This window comes from Gymnogyps californianus, chromosome 1 (genome assembly GCF_018139145.2).
Source record: "Gymnogyps californianus isolate 813 chromosome 1, ASM1813914v2, whole genome shotgun sequence".
NCBI classification, from domain to species: domain Eukaryota; kingdom Metazoa; phylum Chordata; class Aves; order Accipitriformes; family Cathartidae; genus Gymnogyps; species Gymnogyps californianus.
The window spans coordinates 218,200,056-218,217,564 of NC_059471.1; the positions used below are offsets into that span (position 1 = coordinate 218,200,056).

Below are 17,509 nucleotides of genomic sequence, written 5' to 3' on the forward strand. Positions count from 1 at the left end.
CGCGCAGTGCGCAGTGCGCGTCGGCGGCAGGGGGCGGTCCGGCGGAAGCGGCGCGCGGCGGCCTGCGCGTGCGCAGCGGCGTGCCGGCCCGGAGGTAAGGCCTGCGGCGGTGGGGGGGGTCGCCATGGAGACACACACCCCCCCCCACCCCCCCCCCGGCCTTGTGCCAGCTCCGGGTGGGGGGGCCCCAGCTCTCGGGGGTCTCCATGGCCTTCTGCTAGCTCCGGGTGGGGGGGCCCCAGCTCTCGGGGTCTCCATGGCCTTCTGCCAGCTCCGGGTGGGGGGGCTCCAGCTCTCGGGGGTCCCTGTGGCCTTCTGCTAGCTCCGGGTGGGGGGCCCCAGCTCTCGGGGGTCCCCGTGGCCTTCTGCCAGCTCCGGGTGGGGGGCCCCAGCTCTCGGGGGTCCCCGTGGCCCTTCTGCAGAAGGCCACGGGGACCCCCGAGAGCTGGGGCCCCCCCACCCGGAGCTGGCAGCGGTTGGATTACCTTCACAGCAGGCAGCTGTGCTGCCAAGGGACAGGCAGAGGGGCTGTTTCTCTTGAAAAGTAAAAATCGAGCCGTTTATAGGTGTAAAAACCCCCCCCCGACTGACCTGAGGGGGAGCGGCTGCAGGGGCAGATATCGCTGTATGAGGCGTTAAAGCGTTTTCTCTGGCTGAGGAGCTCGAGGCATCCCAGTCGTAGCAGGAGAGTGTGTTTCTCCTCAGAGCAGGACCTGTGCGCGGAGCCCTGCGGCCCCTGGGGCTTTGCAGGGTTCGGTGCATGGTGACGGATGGGTTGCAGAGTCGTTAACCGTGTGGTGTCCTGGGGGGGGGGGGATGCAGGATGGTGGTCCTGCTTAGCTGCGTCCTCCTGCCGATCGCGAACGTGTCTTTGCTGCTCGTTTAGCCTTTGTGCTGTTTTTCTCCTTTCAGGTTGCGTGAGTCATGGAGAAGTTTGGCATGAACTTTGGAGGTGGCCCGAGTAAAAAAGATCTTCTAGAGACTATTGAATCGCAGAAGAAGCAGCTTCTTCAGTACCAGGTTCGGCTGAAGGATGTCGTCAGAGCCTACAAGAGCCTGCTCAAAGAGAAGGAAGCCTTGGAAGCCAGCTTGAAAGTATTGTCCGTGTCTCACGAGGCAGATCTTGGCTTGAGCGGCGCTCAGCCTGCGTCTGTGGCGAGCTCCAGCTCTTCCTTTGCCGATTCTGCTGATGACAGGAGCTCGGTTCACAGCGAAGATAGCGTGGGGACGGCTACCAGTGCGGACACTGCTGCCAGCCTGGCCAGTACCAAGGGTGAACCAGGGCCTGAGGATGATAAGCCCACCGCCGCCGCTTCCTCTCTTAAATCAGAAGAGACGAGCGGTTCAGAGAGCGGCATCAGCACGAGCAGTGGGGATGTGTCATCTGCTGCTAGCGAGGCTGATAAAAGAGTGCTCCAGCTGAAGACCCAGCTGGCCACTCTGACCAGTGCTCTGTCAACAGTCACGCAGGAGAAGTCCCGCATGGAAGCCTCGTACCAAGCAGACAAGAAGAAGATGAAGCAGGACCTGGATGACGCCATTAAGAAAGCAGAGGATGAAACAGAGAAGTTGGAGACGGACCTGAAGTCTGTCCAGGAACAGCTAGCCGAGACCAAAGCCCGTCTGATCACGCAGCAGCACGACCGAGCCCAGGAACAGAGTGACCACGCTGTTATGCTGCGAGAGCTACAGAAGCTGCTGCAGAACGAGAGGACTTTGCGCCAGGATGCAGAGCTGAAGCTGGAGGAGACCAGGGAGGTGTTGGCTGGGAGGGCGTGCATGGCTGACCGCGCCGAGGGGTATGAGCTGCAGATCAAGCAGCTGAGCCAGGAGGTGGAAGACCTGAAGAGAGCGCTGCAGGCTGTTCAGGAGGAGAACAACAAGCCAGACCCCCGGATACAGGATCTGCAGGAGGAGATGGCCAGCCTTAAGAACCACTTCCAGGTGCAGCTGTTGCAAGAGATGAAGAAGGTAATTCCTTGCCTTGGAGCAGCCCACTCTGTGGGATGTATCGGCAGCGATTGGGGCAGGGTTTGAGGCTGGAGGAGCACAAATTCTCCTTCCCAGTCCCGCAGAGTCCAAGAGGTTTGAAATAGGTGAGAGCATCGTGGCTTTGATTGATGGGATGATAGTCCTGGAGGAAAATAAAAGCTGTTTGTGATACAGCGTGTAAGTGATTAATCAGGGGGTGGTGACCGTTGGATTTGGGAGCGACCTTTGAGGTGATTACACGGTGACTGTCCTCCGCAGTGTCATTTGATTCTGAAGACGTTACCGTCTGGTCACGTGGCCGAGCTTGGGAGGGGAGACCTTTCCTCTGCCCCACTATGGCGATGAGTGTGCTTTTGCCTCTGTAAAGTATGTAAGTGCAACGCAAGGTACAATTACAGGAGCTCATAAAAACTAACCTTCCTCAGTGAAACTCGGCGCACTCTAGGGAAAGAAGAAAGGTGAATGCAGGAGAAAGGCTCTAGCCTGTGTGCGTGCAGGGGGAGAGCAAAGAGCTAGAAAGAGGGATGTGGTGGAAAAGAGGAACCTGTGTAACTCTGCGGGTTGTGGGGCAACGTGCTCAGGGGTTGGCATCGGGGGGTTGGCACCAGTAACCGAATTTGCATCTGGAAACACTCTGGAATGGGATCTTCCTCGTCTCCTTGCACTCCGGAACAAGTTTTGTTCTTTCTGATCTGAAGCATCAGGCTGGTTTAATGCAATTTGCCTTTTTTTTAGAAGTGGTCTCTAACAGCTTCTCTCTGACAGAGGTGAAGGTGACCTGACTCTGGCTGTGTTTTAGTTCACAGTGGTGATTGTCAAGTGCTGCCATTGTCCAGAGTACTTATTAGTCAGTCGGATCTCGATAGCTGTAAAACCGTGAACACCAGGTGTTTGCTGTAGCCACTCAGAAACCACTGAATTATATTAATATCAGTGCAACAAAGCATAGGATTTAAGTAAATCGCAGTTAGGTGTGCGAAAGCTTTAGAGCACACGCACGTTTTGAAAAAATCCTGTAGCAGATTGTGACGTGAGTTTGCTGCTTCCCACCCCCCCGCACACCTACAGCAATGCAGATAATGCTGGTAACAGGAACTCTGCGGAGCAGGGAACAAAACCAGAAATGCTTTTAGTTTTATTTTATCCCAAACAAACAAATATCCAAAAAGGCAAGTCAGTGTGGTGGCTTGTGTAGGATCCTAGGGGAAAGGATGGCCCCGCACTTGTTTGGAGTTCAGCAGAGCAGAATTAAGCCCCCGTGTAAACTGCAGACCTCCTGCCCAGAGTGTTGAGCTAATCTAACCCTGCCGTGTCTCTCTGCTCTCAGACTGCGCAGGCAGAGGAGCAGCTCCGCCAGCACGCCCAGATGGAGGAGCGGCGAGTGGCCGACTTGGAGGGCCAAGTCTCCGAAGTGTCAGAACTACTTGGCACTTACGAAAAAGCCAAGCAGAAAGACCAAGTGATCATTCAGAAGCTAAAGGACCGCATCGTACAGTTGGACCTGGAGAACAAAACCCTGGCCATCGCAGCCTCCAGCCGGTCCCCTGTTGATATTCACATAGAAGAAGCCAATCTTGATGTTAACGTTCTAAAGGATAAAATGGAGAAGCTGAAAAAGCTCTTGCAGGCAGCAGCTAAGAAGAGTCAACCCGCTCTGGACATCGAGAAGCTGTGTGAGCTGGAGCTGCCAAAGGGCACTGAGGCTGGGGACGGCGAGAAGGCCACTGCTTTGTACTATCAGCAGGAGCTGAAGCAGCTGAAGGAAGAGTTTGAAAGGTACAAGATGAGGGCACAAGTGGTTCTGAAGAACAAGTCGGCCAAAGACGGCAATCTGGCTAAAGAACTGGAGGAAGCTCACGAGCAGCTGGCTGACCTGAAAGAGAAATACGTTGCGCTTCAGCTGTCCTCTGATGAAATGGAGAAGCAGCACCAGCAAGACATGGAAGCCAAGAAGCAGGAGTTGTCCCAGCTGCAGCAAATGCACAGGCAGGAACTGGAGCGATGCCAGCTGGACTACAGGGAACGGGCGCTGAAGCTGGAGGAGGAGATGCACAAACAGCGGGACCGAGCACTGGCGGTGCTGGCGGAAAAGGACCAAGAGCTGGAGCAGCTGAGATCTGTCACGTTGCCTTACGGGCTCCAAGGATCCAAAAACTACCTAGCGTCAGGGACTGACGCTACTAGCAATGACTCACCAGGTAACGATGCCTCAGAGATTCTCCCCCAGGCTCTTCATCTCTCCGCCACCAGTGAGCCCACCTTCTTCTTGTACGCAGAGCAGCTGGCTCGCAAAGAAGTGGAAATTGTAGCGCTGAGGAAGCAGAAGCACAAGCTGGAAATGCAAGTTCACCAGCTCCAGGAGAAAATCTTGGTTGAGGAGGAGAAGCACCGGGAACAGGTAGCCGCACTTCAAAGCAAAATCGAGAAGAACTTCAGAGACAAGAGCAGAGAGGGAGCCAACCTGGAATACCTCAAGAACATTGTCTATAGATTTTTGACACTGCCAGATTCTCTTGGGCGCCAGCAGACTCTAACTGCCATATTGACTATTCTGCATTTCAGCCCAGAAGAAAAGCAAACTATTACAAAACAGTCGGCTTACAGCAGCTGGTGGCTTTCTGGGAAGAGATGAGATGGTAGCTTTTATTCCTAACTGCTTTTGCGTAGTAACATGTTTCTGATTATTAACGAAGACCACTTCACTTGTGGTGTAACCTCTTTCCAACCATTCGATGGAGCAGGGAGCTTTCAGCAAAGAATTGGGCTTAAACTAGTGCTCTTAGCACTAATTTGAAGTAAAATTGTGCCAACTGTTCCAGTAGGATCACAGTGCTCTCTTGCTCTCCGGTGTGAGAATTTGCTCCGAGTTGGAACTTGATTTAAAAAAAAAAAAAAAAAAAATTGAAGATACTGATGCTTTTTTTAAAAGACAATTTAAAAAAAATCCCTACCTGTCAGGTGTAGGGTGAGGAGCTCTGTTAGAGTGGAACTTGCTTGTATCTTCAAACACCAGACAGGCTTGTGACTCAAAAGATTAAAAGCGGGGGGAAGCACTTAACACGGTGCTAAAATAACATAAGACAAAGAGCTGAAAGCCTGCGAGAAGGATGAGTCTTAATTACCAGCATCATCCAAATGCAGAAAATCTTGAGCAATCTCTCATAAGGTTTTTCTACCTAGAGCCAAATTTATACCAGTGGATAGAGCAGCTTTTCATAGCGCTGGGGACCATCCAACGGCACAGCGTGTTACGGTGTGCTCTCATCACTGACCAGGGGTTCTCTCTGCAGCTATCGGTGTTTCCCAGGAAGGAGAGAAGATATCCTAAGCGTTTAAGTTGGAACCCTTGGAACTGCAGCGGTGCAAGCAGCGATTCCCCACCAGTGTCAAACCAGCAGGTGCTATGTAGCAGTTCTTTTAGAGCAGATATCTGAGCTTTCTGACCCTGTTTGAGATGGGAACCAGGGTGTTGCAGAAAGCAAACAGAGGAAAGGCTGAAATAGGCACGCTGACCCTTCAGCAGTCATTTTCTGAGCATTTGGGGGTTTCAGTGAAGTTTTGATGTTCCTCAGTGTTGTTTTTGGAAGCAAGGCATGGCTCCTGCTGGGATAGAAGAAGCAAGCAGCAGCGAGGGGCGGAAGGTAACAGCTCTGGGGGCAGCGTGTGCCCTGAGCTTGCAGTAAGCACTGTGAGGATGAAGGCCTGGCCGGTTGCTGCATAGACCTTGAAGTTCTTGCGTAACTTCCTTGCAAATTGGTGAGCATGGCAGGAAGGAAGCCAAAACATTTTGAAACACCTCTGGCTTTGGTGGACCGCTGTAAGCTCCCTGCTGGCATTCCTGCGTTTTGCAGCTGTGCCCTGGATCTGCCGGCTCCTGGCTGCTTGGACCCAGAACGACTGAGCTGGAAGCCCTGGCTCGGTGGGAAGATGGCTGTAATGGGCGTTTTATGAACGGTTGCAAGACTAAAAGCAGAGCGTGTGTTTTGAATATTAGTGGACTGTGTGAGAAGGGTCAGGGCCTCGGAGCTGCGGCGTGCTGAGCGTGCTGGGGGGAGCTGCCCGCTCCTGCGCCCGGGCCGGGGAGGGTGGCTCGCAGGCTCCGTGCGAGGCCAGTGCTGGCACGAGCGAAACCCTCTCCCCTCTGCCGCGGTAGGAACCTGATCTTCCTTTTGTTGTTTGAGCTCTGCGCTTGGGTGCCTTGAGAGCCGACAGGCTGGAGAAGGGGAATGTGCTGTTTCACCCCCAAAGCCCGTGTTTTCACCGGTCGAGGGCAGTGGCTGGCTTTACCCTGTTGCCTTCTGTCTCTCCCCTGCCGGGTTGATGGTTGAGAAAAGGGAAGCAGCCACCTCTCTGTAGGGACAGACTGGGTCCCTGGGGATCTCCCCAGCCGATCCCCTGGGTGCTGGGGCCACTAGAGGGCACCCACCAGTTGCCCAGTCCCCCGGGGAGAGGGACCCTAGGGTGCAGCATCCCTCCCACTGCAGGCACCCGTGGCACTGCCGGGGCCTGCTCCCCTGGGACGTGACCTGGCTCTGAAAAGTGACACACAAGGAAAGCAGCCCGTGACATGAGAGGGCTCAGCGACCGCAGCCGAGCCTGGGTCCTGGCTGATCCGCGGGGCCGGAGGGGCATTGCTGTATCTCAGGGCAGCTCGCACGGGGGCTCCGGGCTCTGCAGGTGGGAGAGGTTCTGCGGGGTCAGCAGGGCGGGTTTCTCTGTCCAAAACGTTGTCTGCTGCAGTGAACGGCTCCTGAGGGCTGGGGCAGGGTGCCAACGCTTTCTGTAACGAAGGGTACGCGAGGTCAGGAGAAAAAAAAATGAGCGTGCCAGCTATTGTGTGTCCGGTGCTGCCTGTTGGCATTAAGTTCTCCAAAATGGGAAGGAGCATCTCTGCGAGGCCGGAAAAGCTGTGCTGGCTGGATCTCCTGGAAAAGCGCCCATCAGGAAGTGTTTGTGCTGATACTTGAATGGTTACTACTCTCTTAAAACCGGGGAGGGACGTTTTGCTTCCAGAGCTGTTAGGTGGTTGCCTGCAGCCCTGGGAACCGGCTCCTCCCAGCTGTGCTTTTACTGAAGCTTCTAGAGCTTTCTCATCTGCGTAGGCAAAATCTCACTTGTGTTTTGTTTTCATGCACCTGCTTTGTTTTTAATTAAAGCTTGGCTACTAAAGCACAACTTCCCAGTCCCAGAGTACAGGGAAAGTGTTTGTCAACACTGGCATTAAGTCTTGTTTTAATAATCCCCAGGCCTCTCGCGAGTCCTGGAGCCGAGTTAACGAACAGGTTGATTTAGCAGCTCTCGATGCCGTGCTGCCCGGGGAAGCCTTGGCGCACCACGCAGCCTGGGCAGCTCTTCGGGAGGGAGCTGCTGTGCCTCTGGGCAGCGCCGGTGCCTTTGGCAGCTCACGCCGGCTCAGCCGGGTTGACGAGCCGTCGCCGCTCCAGCCGGACAAGCCCTGCTGCTCAGCGCAGGTTATGTGCTGCTCGCTCTTGAGCGCACGGTCCTTGCACGGCTGCAGCTTTGCGGCTGCTGCCGCTCTGTTACCGGAGCGTGCCCCGGCACACGTGATGAGGCCAGCGCAGCGCCCGCTGTTTTTCTCGCAGAGGAAGTGGGCTCTGAGAGGCCGCAGGGGCTGAGCGGGGCTCCCCAGCCGCTGCACCCTTCCCCGCCTCGCAGCATCTCAGCACAGGGAGCCAGAGGCTGCGAGTGCCTCTGCAACTCAAGTGCCCGGGACGCGCGGAGAGCTTTAGCAGCTGAGCAGGACGGAGTCCTTTCCCCTCTCAGTGCTGTGCCGGCGGTCCTTGTCCTGTCAGTGGCCGAGTTCCCTGGAGTCCGCTCCACAAATCCCACCTTGCTGCAGGCAAGGGCAGTGCTCTGGCTAATGCAACCCTTGGTGCTAGTTTCTCCTCAAAAAATCCTCAGGGAAAACATGCCCCGGGCAGAACCTGTGCCTGCTGGAGGTCTTGGGAGGGGATGACAAAGCCAAGCAGTCAGCAGTTCCTCGTGCTGGCATGGACATTGCCTCTGCGCAGAGGCCAGGCTGAGAGCGTCGGCAGTTGGTCCCGCGCAGGATCCACGTGCTGCTCTGATGGAGGCAACTAGATAGAAATTGGAGAGTTTGTTCCGGGGAGCGCTCGGTCTTGGGCTCCTCGGCTTTGAAATGCTTCTCGACGATATGAGTGTTGGCTCAGTCAAGGGATCTGCTGAGAAGAGCCCAGTCTCTGGTTCTGGTTTGGAAAGGTCGAATCAAGTGGTGCCTCTGAAACCACGGGGATTGCAGTGCCCAGCAGGGTTTAAGGAGCATTTCCTCACCTGATGGAGGAAAAAGGGAGCAGCTACAAAGGAGGCAGCTGGCAGCTGCGGGGGAACATCTCCAGGAGCTGCCAACGCAAGGTCCTCTGCATTGCCGTCAACCTTGTGCAGCTCTCCCAGGGCAATTCCTTTCTCTCTTCCCCTCCAGCCCCTCTCCCTACTCCTCCTCCATCCCTCAGACCTTCCCCCACGTCCCTCCCTCTTTCTTCTCTTCACTCAGCCAATACTCCTGAAATAAAAGTTAAAAAACCTGTTCGAAGCTCAACTCTGCTCGCTGTTTCGTGACCTGCGGTTTAAGTGGTGAGCCGTGCGTGGGCTGGTTGCTTGCGTGTGCTTGTGCAGCACTTTGCCCCAGCCTGCCTCGGCACGCTGCCACAACCGGCAGGGCTTGGTGCTGCCGCGCTTTGCCGGACTGCAGAGCCTCTTGCCCGCGGTATTGGGGTCTGCCAGAGCCACCAGCCCTGGCTGCTGACTGCACAGCCCGGCTGCGGTGTTCTCGTTCTCTGGTCTTGCAAAAACTGTGCTTGAACAGATGTAGAAAACTAAAATGTTTTTGGCTTGTGAATTTGACCTGTTCTTGCTGTTGGATCGTCGGGAAACGTGAGCTTCTCTGGAGGTGCAGGCGCAGCACCACGGCGGGGTACGGAACCCCCCACTCTGCCTTAGGGACAGTATTAGGTGACAGCCTGTGATGGACAGAGATGCTGTGTTCGAGCGTAAAGCAAACATAGTAGAGAGAAGGTTGGGCTTTCTGGGGTTTGGTGATCCTTGTCGGCACGCTTGAGTGAAGAATGTTTTACAGCAGAGTGGTTATTGCTGGGAGCTGGTGGTTCTTGGCTGGGCCTGGATGGTACCGGGGGATGTTTGCTGACTTATCAGAAAACCCTCGATTTCAGGATTATCAAAAAATTATCAAACCCCTTGACTTCCTGACATCCCTGTGAGTAGGGGAATGCAAATGCTTCATTCCTGCACCTTCAGTCCTGTTTCTGTGCCTATGAGGGGATGCAGAGGAGTTTGGCACCAAGAACTGCCCGGCTCTCTGCCCCCACACCCCCGAGGCTGCTCGGGCTCAGCAGGTCAGGGGAGAGGTCGTGCCGCCGCAGAGGGGGTCTCGCTCTGCCCTCGGGGGTCTGACCCCCTTCTCTCGGGTGGGGCCGTGCCCTCAAAGCACCGTGCAAACAGCAGTGTGTTATATTTGCGGCTGGTGTGTAAGAAAAGCCCTTCCCTCTCCCTCTGAGGAGGTCTGATGAGCTGCCTGGGGTGGAGGGATGCGGTGGTGCAGGCTGCGGCACTGGGGGCAGCGAGCTCAGCCCTGCTGCGAGCTCAGCCCTGCTCCCTGGGGAGCCCGGCTCGGCTCGGTGTCACGCGAGCACCCTTTCCCCGCGCTGGCTATGTTTTTACCAGTATTTCATGCACATCTACGCAATTGTGTGCCAGCTCCTGCCGAATGCAGCCCCATCTATAAAAGTGCAACCCGTTCCTTCGCACCCGTGTCTGAACCCCCTGTGTCGTCAGGGGCCACGGCTGCAGTTGCCCTCCCTGACGTGGCGGCAGCCTGCGGGGTGGCTGTCCCGGCTGGCACCTCTCCCCGCTCCAGCAGCCTTTCTGCTGCTCTTGGCAGTGTCTGCCATGCACGTGTGGGCTTCCCCTCCCGAGCTTCCTGCTGCGAGCCACCGGTGGGGCTGCATCGTGGCCACATCCTGCAGAGGCAGCTGCACCGAGCCCTCCTGTCATCCCGGCCCTGCCCGTGCCCAGCATCCTCGCGTTGGCAAAGTGGCCCTCCCACAGCACGCTGGTATAGTCTGCCGTCTCAGCACTGGCCGGGGCTCTGGGGCTCACCTTGGACAGGCTTCCTCTGCCCCGCTGACCCTTTTCCCGTACCTCAGTTTCCCCTCTTAGCAAGGAGAAGTCTGCCTGTGCCTGTAGCAGCAGATGTGGGGATGTCCGTCCCTGCCTGCACATCCTGGTTTGCAGCAGAGGGCCAAGCAGCCGGGAGGCGCAGGGGACGGAGAAGGGCCACGCTCGCGTCTGCAGCCCCGGCGCCGGCGGGGAGCTGTGTCTCTCGCTGCGTCCTCGCTCCCCAGCGTGCAAGAGCGAGGTGTGAAGGAGGCTGCCACGTGTTCTCCTGGGCTCCGCGAGCACTAGGGGCTGATCCCCTCCCTGCTCGCAGGGCTTGCATGTAGCAGCCTGCACATCTGTGGGGAAGCTCCTGCTGCCCCGGCCGGGCAGGTTCCTCCGGCTGCGCCGTGCAGGCAGAGCCACGGCCGTGTCCGCGCAGACGGGGTGTGGAGCGAGCCCAGCCGGCAGCGGCTGCGGGAGCTGCTCCGGTGCCAGCCTCTCCAGCGCTGCCGGCTGCCGATCCATTCCCAGGCTGTGCTGGTGGCAGAGAAGAGCTGGGAAGGCTCTCGGCTCCCAGCTGCCCGGCCATGGCGAACGAAGAGGAACACCTATCGGCTCTCTCGGATAACCAGGTAAAGGCGTGTGCATGCTGGAAACTCGCTGCAGAGACCTGGGAAAGCCGCTGCCAAATGCTGCAGAGCCTGCTGAGGCCTCCCCCGCGGGCCCTGGCCGAGGGGGCTTCCCTCACACCAGAGATGGGGGCCAGCACTGTGGGGGTGCTGCACAAGGCAGCCACGGCTGCCAGCAAAGGGGTCCCAGCCACCCGGCCCAGGGCTTTGCAGTCCCTGGACGGCTGCTCCTGCTCCCCTGTCTCTGCGTGACTCACCGGGCGCTGGGAGCCATCCGGCTCCAGCAGTCTCGCCAGTTCCTCCGCAGCAGCCCCACACCGCGCTGTCTGGGAGTCGCTCTCAGCAGCACGGCCCGGAGCGGGACGCGACTTCTTGGTGCTCCACAGCCCCGGGCGAGGGAAACCCAGGTGCTGCGGTGAGGCAAGCTCAGGAGGATGCAGCAGGGAAACCCCCTCGTGCAGCCACTGCTGAGCGGCCCGTCCCATGCAGCAGCACTGCGGGGCTGGCAAGGAACCGGCCGCTGGCCCCTCCGCTTTGCCAACCACCAGCGAAGGGCTTCAGCCCCCGGGGCACAGCCTCTCGGGGAAGACACCTTTTTTCCTCGGCTTTGCCCGCTCTGCGGTGACACGCGGGCACCGCCGGTGCTTCGGCCAGGGATGCCCGAGGGAGCGAGTCCGGCTGTGCCTGGGGCTCCGCGTCCTCCCGTGCCATGGGGCAGCCGAGGCGCCCGCTGTGGCCCCGCTGCAGGACGCCCGAGCCCGCGCTCCTTTCAATCTCTCTCCCTCAGGTCTTTGTGCTGACGTGCATCTACCTGCCGGCCTCGCTGCTGAGGTGGGTTCTGCCTCCCCGGCCCTTCGGCCATGGCTGGGCCCTGCGGTGCCAGGGGGAGGCAGCAGCCGTAGCCCTGCCCACGCGTGCCCTCTTGTCTTACCCGCACCCGGCAGCCTGCTCGGTCCCCAAACTGGGGGCGTGGGGATCTGGCCTCGCACCAACCTGGGTCTCTGCCCGGTCCCATTGCCTTTGTAGGGAGGGGACCCTCCCACCCACCCTGTACCTGTGCCAGCCCCTGCCCGTCTCGGGGAGGCTGAGCACAGGATCCCCGCCGGGACGGGTTCAGTGGGAAGCCACCGTGCTGGGGCACCAACAGCTCCGCTCTGCCAGGACATTAACCGCCAGCCTCGTCTCTTCCAGCCTCCTGGGCAGTGGATCGGTCCTCGCTGTCACCTCCTGGCGAAGGCGATGCTGCCACATCCAGGTGAGTGGCACTGGCTCCCAGGGGCACAGGGACGGGTTTTGGCCCCAGCTAAGCCAGACACAGAGCCAGGCCAGCACCGCTGCTGCTGGGCTTAGTGCACAGTGGGACTGGAAAGGGGGCAGGAGGTGCAGGACCCTCACACCAGCCTTCCTGGAGAGCAGCCGGTCCCAGCTCTGCTCCCGGCCGGCCCGGGGAGGGACGTGGCCGTGGCAGCTCTGCAAAGCCAGGGAGAGGCTGCTGCCGCCGAGGTGATGCTGCCAGCCAGAGCTAACGCTGTGTCCCGTCCCCCAGCTTCGCCCCCTTTTCCTCCTCGCCCTGGCAGATTTCCTGGCCGCCGCTGTGCTGCTGAGCACGGCCACCATCCAGCTGCTGCCAGCCCCGCTCTTCATCCCGGCGTACGCTGCCTGCCCCTACGGACTGATGCTGGCCACGGTAGGGGGGTCAGCTCGCACCATGGGATGGCACTGGGAGCTGGGCATCTCCTCCTATACCGCCGGGAACAGCTGAGACCTGTCTGCGGGCTGGAGTGTCCCCAGGGAAGTCCCGGGGTGGGGAACTATTTCTCCTATCAAGAAACAGCTCCTGTTCCCCCTGTCACTGTCCGGAGCCACCAAGGCTGGTTCCCTGGGGAAACATGGCCAGCCCCAGTGAGGCGAGCGCCGCATCCCCCCCTGCAGCATCCCTCTCGCCCCCGCCATGCCCTGCCGCCGGCTCTGGGATGGCGAACCCGAATGCAGCCGCTCGCGTGCACCAGAGCAAAGCAGAGCACGGCTCTCCCCGGTGCAGACGTGCTCTCCCCTTCGTGCCCAAACTCACCCAGCGCCCGCGGCTCCACCGGCTGCTCTCTGCCCCGCAGCGGGCAGTGCCACTTCCCTCCTGCCCCCAGGCTCATCCCGCTGCCGATGGGGCCTTTGCCTCAGCCACGCACGGGGACAGGGACCTGGAGGGGCTCAGCACCGCGGGGCCAGCTGTGCTCCACTTTGCACCTATCGGCCTGCCTTGCTGCATAGTGTACGGGGCGACCATCACCGCGGTTGCAGGCCTGCTGACAGGACACAGGGGCAGAGCCCTGTTCATGCCACCTAGAGCCTAGCACGGACAGATGGACCCGGGTGGTCAGTGCTGCCTGCAGCTGCCTGCCCTGATAAAGCCGCCAGCCAGAGAAGCCACCCGGTCCCCCTCCCCGGGGTGGGCGCAGGGACAGCACAAGGCCATTTGCTCTTGGTGCTGCGTGTCTCGGAGAGCCGCTCCCTTGTTGCGCGGCTGCTCCTGGCACAGCTCTGCTGGGGGGACAGTGGGACGTCAGGGTGCAGAGCACGAGGAGGGAAGGGGGAAGGTGCCTTCGGGGTGCTGGGCACAGCGGGAGCCCGCTCTCCCTCTCCTCTCCCAGACCTTCTACGCGGTCTCGTTCCTGATGGTGGTTGTCTACGCATACGAAGCCTACCGCACCGTCCACGGCTGGAGAGCCTGGCACGTGGCAGCTCTGCAGGTCAGTGGCCCCCAGCCGTGGTGCAGCCGGGCATCGCCCTTCCCACACACAGCTGCTCCGGCCCTGTGAGGACCCGGGGAGCAGTGGGGGGGATCCGAGGGCAGCCCCTTTCCCTGGGACATTAGTGGCTTCCCCTGCACCCTGCATCCCGGCGGAGCGGGGCTGGAGCCTCGAGCTGCTGCGAGACCTGCAGCCCCGGGTCACCGGCCGTTTCCTCCCTGCAGGAGAGGAGCGGGTGCCTGGAGAGCGCGTGGCAGGGGCTGCCCTACATCCTGGCCTGGTAGGTGCCAGCCACTGGCCCCGAGCCCCTCTCCACCCCGAGCAGGGCAGCGGCACAACGCCTGCCCTCCCGGCTCTGCCCGGGACAGGACGGGACACACTCACCTCCACCTCTCCCTGCAAGGCTGGTGCCGGCGCTCACGCTCCTGGGGCAGCTGATCGCCCGCGGCACCTCCCTCACCGACATTGTGCCAAGACCCATCGAGCCCGTCGTGCCGTGGAAAGGCAACCGCTCCCACGAGACTTACAGCCTTTACTGCTCCAGGTACACCGCCGTCCTGCCACCCTGACCCCGAGGGGGAGCCGGGGGTGGGCACCCCTCTCCCTTCCCAATGGGCTTGGGCATGCTGCAGCCCCTGCAAGGCATGCAAGGGACACCTCCGGGTGGTGAAGGCTTTGGGGTGGGGGATTAGGGGACCACCACCAGCATCCTCTGTCCTTGCAGCTGCCTGCTCCTCATCCACCGTGCCCAGGATATCTGCTACGAGGTGAGCGCTGCCGGGTGCCCGTCCCTCCCACCGTTCCCTTTCCCCATCTAGCAGACACCGCTGCCCAACGCTGCCAAGGCCGGGTGGGCTCAGAGGACACTGGGAAGGCAGTGGGTCCGTGGCGTGTGGGCAGATGCTGCCGGCGGGACGGGGCAGGGGTGTCCCTGCTTGAGAAGAGGCAGAGGGGCAGCTCCCAGCTCCGGCAGTGCCCCGGTGCTGGCTGCTCCCACGCCGTGGGGCTTGTGGCCCAGCTCAGCCCTGCCCCTGTGGAAGGAGTCGCTCGGGGCAGGGCTGGCCCGTGGCCCCGCTGATTTCCCGTTGCCTCTCAGTACGTAGGTAGGAAGGACGTGGGCCTGGAGGGGAAAATCATCTTCTTCTTGTACCTGCTGCTGGTGCTCAGCTGCTGCACGGTAAGCCAGCAGCACGGCACGGCGCGGCACAGCGGGGCGAGCGCAGGGTCCGGCCGCAGCAGCCGGCGTGCCCTGGCTGACGCCGCTCCCCGCCGCCCAGCTCCTGTACCGCAGGGTGAAGCTCTGGTGCCGGAGGAACGCTGCGGCGCCCTTGCTGACCCTGGAGAAGGATGGCTTTGCGGGCAGGAGCATCCGCAGCGTCAGCAAAGTCTCTCACTACTTCCAGCTGGTTTTCCTGCTCTGCTGGGCACCAGGCAAGTCAGAGTGGGGATGCCCCGCAGCTCCCGCAGCCCTGGCAGGCAAGAGCCACCACAACTCCTGCTCCAGCCCCTTTATTCCTGGGCTGAGACAGCACCCAGGTCCAAGACAAGAGGCTTAGACTGAATAACTGCAAAGCCTCCGGGTGTCCGTAGGACCCCGTGGCTGGACAGACCCAGAACGAGAGGACAGCCAGCCCCGATCACCACCGTTGAGTCCGGCCGGCGGCTGGTTTAGCCCACCCTGTCCTTACAATGACAGGTTTTTCCAGCGGCATGTCCTGAGCTGGAGGGTGGATCGTGTTTGATGGACCTGCTTTTAAGCAATATCTCATCCCTTTGGGGGCCCTTTTGTGCTTTCAGCCTTACAGAAACCTGTGGCAATGAGTTCCCCAAGGTCCTCGGGCAGCGCCTTGGGAAGGACCTCATTGTACACATACGTCCTTGTCCTACGTAGACCCCTGTGCCATGGGAAATGGGCTGTGACAGGGGAAGGGCATTTGCCACTTGGAGAGGGCAACTCTGGATGAAGCGTTATCAGAGAGAGGGAGACCAAGGATTGTCCTTTTGTCTTCCATCCGCAGCCTTCCTCCTCACCCTCCTCTCCTTCACCAGCATCAAACCTGCCTCGGTCTTTGTCCTCTATGTTGCCACAGTAAGTAAAAACCCATTTCCTGGGCTCCAGAACTGGGACATCTGTCCCCATCAGACGTGTGAGTGGTGATGGGGTGGGGGGCCCGCCTGGGACGGGGGGGTGCTGTGAGAGCTGTGCTGCCCCCGTGCCGCAGCAGCAGGGCTGCAGGAGCCGGGCGAGGGGAGCGGGAGCACACGGGTCCCGCCGACCAGAGCGATGCCTCCCCAGGCAGGGTGAGCTCCGCGGGTGCTGCCAGCCTGCGCTGGTGACACCCGACCAGGTGCCACCCGGACGGACGCAGGGCAAAGGCCCCGGGTTGCTGGTGGCAGCCCTAGTCCCAGCCCGGCTCTGCCGGGGCTCTTCCCCCTGGTTGGGTGGTTGGTGTTTCGCTCCTCAGCTCTTCCCAGCTGCTCGCCTTGTTTTAGTTGACCACACCAAGAGGAAAGCCACCTCCCGTGTCCCTGTGTCACCCTGCCTGTGCGCTCACACGGGCTGATCCCACGCGGCTCCTCTCCAGCGTGGAGAGGGCCACGGGATTTGCAGCGCTGCTGCAGCGTGGGGCGGCCCAGGGGCAGGTAAAGGCAACGCTCGCCGCTGCCCTCTCTCTCGCAGGCCCTGACCGTCTCCCTCCAGGGCTTCCTGCACAGTTTGGTCTACGGCTGGCTGAGGCAAAACTTCCGTCAGGAGGCGGTGGGGAAGAGAGCCTCCCTGCAGCACCACCGGGGCCTCAAGGCTTTCTATGACGAGTCCCTGGGGACCATCCCCTAGGCTGCCACTTCATCCCGGTGCCTCCGGGCTGCCCAAAGCCTCGGCAGGATTTGCACATTCCCAGCAGTTCCCCGCAGCCCGTCCGTAGCCAGGCAGGATCTCTCTGGACTTGGCCCGTCGTGCCTGGAAAGGTTTGAGCAAGGCGCAGGCAGCGCTGGGCAGGTTTCTGACAGCGGTGGGGGGCTGCAGCGGCTCTGCCCCGGTGGGAAGCCCACCCGTAGCCCCTCGCTGCTGGAGGCAGCCCGACTTCCCACCGCCTGCAGCACGCAGGCAGCAAAACCACGAGCAGTCGCTGCACGGGAGATGGACCACGGGAGACGGGACAGGAGCGCTCTGGAAGAAGGATGCCCCTGGTCTGCACCACGAACGACTCGGCTGTTGGCAGCAGCAGGGCTCTGCAGGCTCAGGAGCATTCAGGTGCTGTGGGAGGAGGCTGGTGGCACGCAGACAATTTGGCAATCCCTAGAGCTTCCAGCAACTGAACATCAACTGCGACTACCCCAGAGAAGGTGGCGGTCCTTTCTGTTCTGTTTGGTCTTGTTTCAGTGTTATGCTTTCTGCCAGAGAGCAATCCAAATTCCTCCGCAGCGCTCGGGAGAAGGTGCTGACAAATAAAGGTATTATGGGTGAGGTGCTCCTGGGCTTTGCTGCTGTCAGATAAGTAACAGAAATAGGAGGTGAGCCGGGGGCTCATGCCTCCTTCCTGCCTCGGGGGAAGGTTCCTGGCCAAGGCCATGTCAACGGAGACGAAGGAGCCATCGCTGGGGACGATTCTGCCCCCACAGCCTCCTGCCAGGCCCCAGCTTCTCCACCATCAAGTTAAAATCAGCCCAAATGCTTCCTCATACCTCGTCTACTTCTGGGGCTGAGAGTGCTCGAGCACCATCCCCCGTGGAAAGACAAACCCTCGGGGGATGTTGGTGGGGCCGTGCTCCCCGCCGTCGCGCCATCAGCTAGCCCAAACCCACACGTCCAGAGCCTTTGGAGATCTCCAGCCCAGGGACAATAGCTCAGGGCAAGAGCCAGGAGCGCCATCGAAAGCTGCTGAGGCTGGGGCTGGAGCCGGCGCCGAGATGGGCTCAAGTACCAGCGGGCAGAGGGGCTGACATCCCACGAGGGCTGCGGGGGGTGACCGAGGGGACCATGGGGCAGCT

At 60.2% G+C, this 17,509-nt stretch overlaps 1 protein-coding gene across 1 annotated transcript; it reads left to right on the forward strand.

Moving 5' to 3' along the window:
* The first annotated feature begins 40 nt into the window (after window positions 1-40).
* Window positions 41-4,850, forward strand: GCC1 (GRIP and coiled-coil domain containing 1). The gene is made up of 3 exons (XM_050901348.1): window positions 41-94; window positions 913-1,971; window positions 3,320-4,850. Exons 2-3 carry the CDS (start codon window positions 925-927, stop codon window positions 4,622-4,624), a joined length of 2,352 nt encoding a protein of 783 aa, XP_050757305.1. The 5' UTR covers window positions 41-94; window positions 913-924; the 3' UTR covers window positions 4,625-4,850.
* Window positions 4,851-17,509: the final 12,659 nt, after the last annotated feature.

Bases quoted from the DNA above. Each gene is read 5' to 3' on its own strand.
- GCC1 (XM_050901348.1), top strand. From the start codon at position 925: ATGGAGAAGTTTGGCATGAACTTTGGAGGTGGCCCGAGTAAAAAAGAT. The intron at 1,972-3,319 runs GTAATTCCTTGC...CTCTGCTCTCAG, and splicing joins TGTTGCAAGAGATGAAGAAG to ACTGCGCAGGCAGAGGAGCA.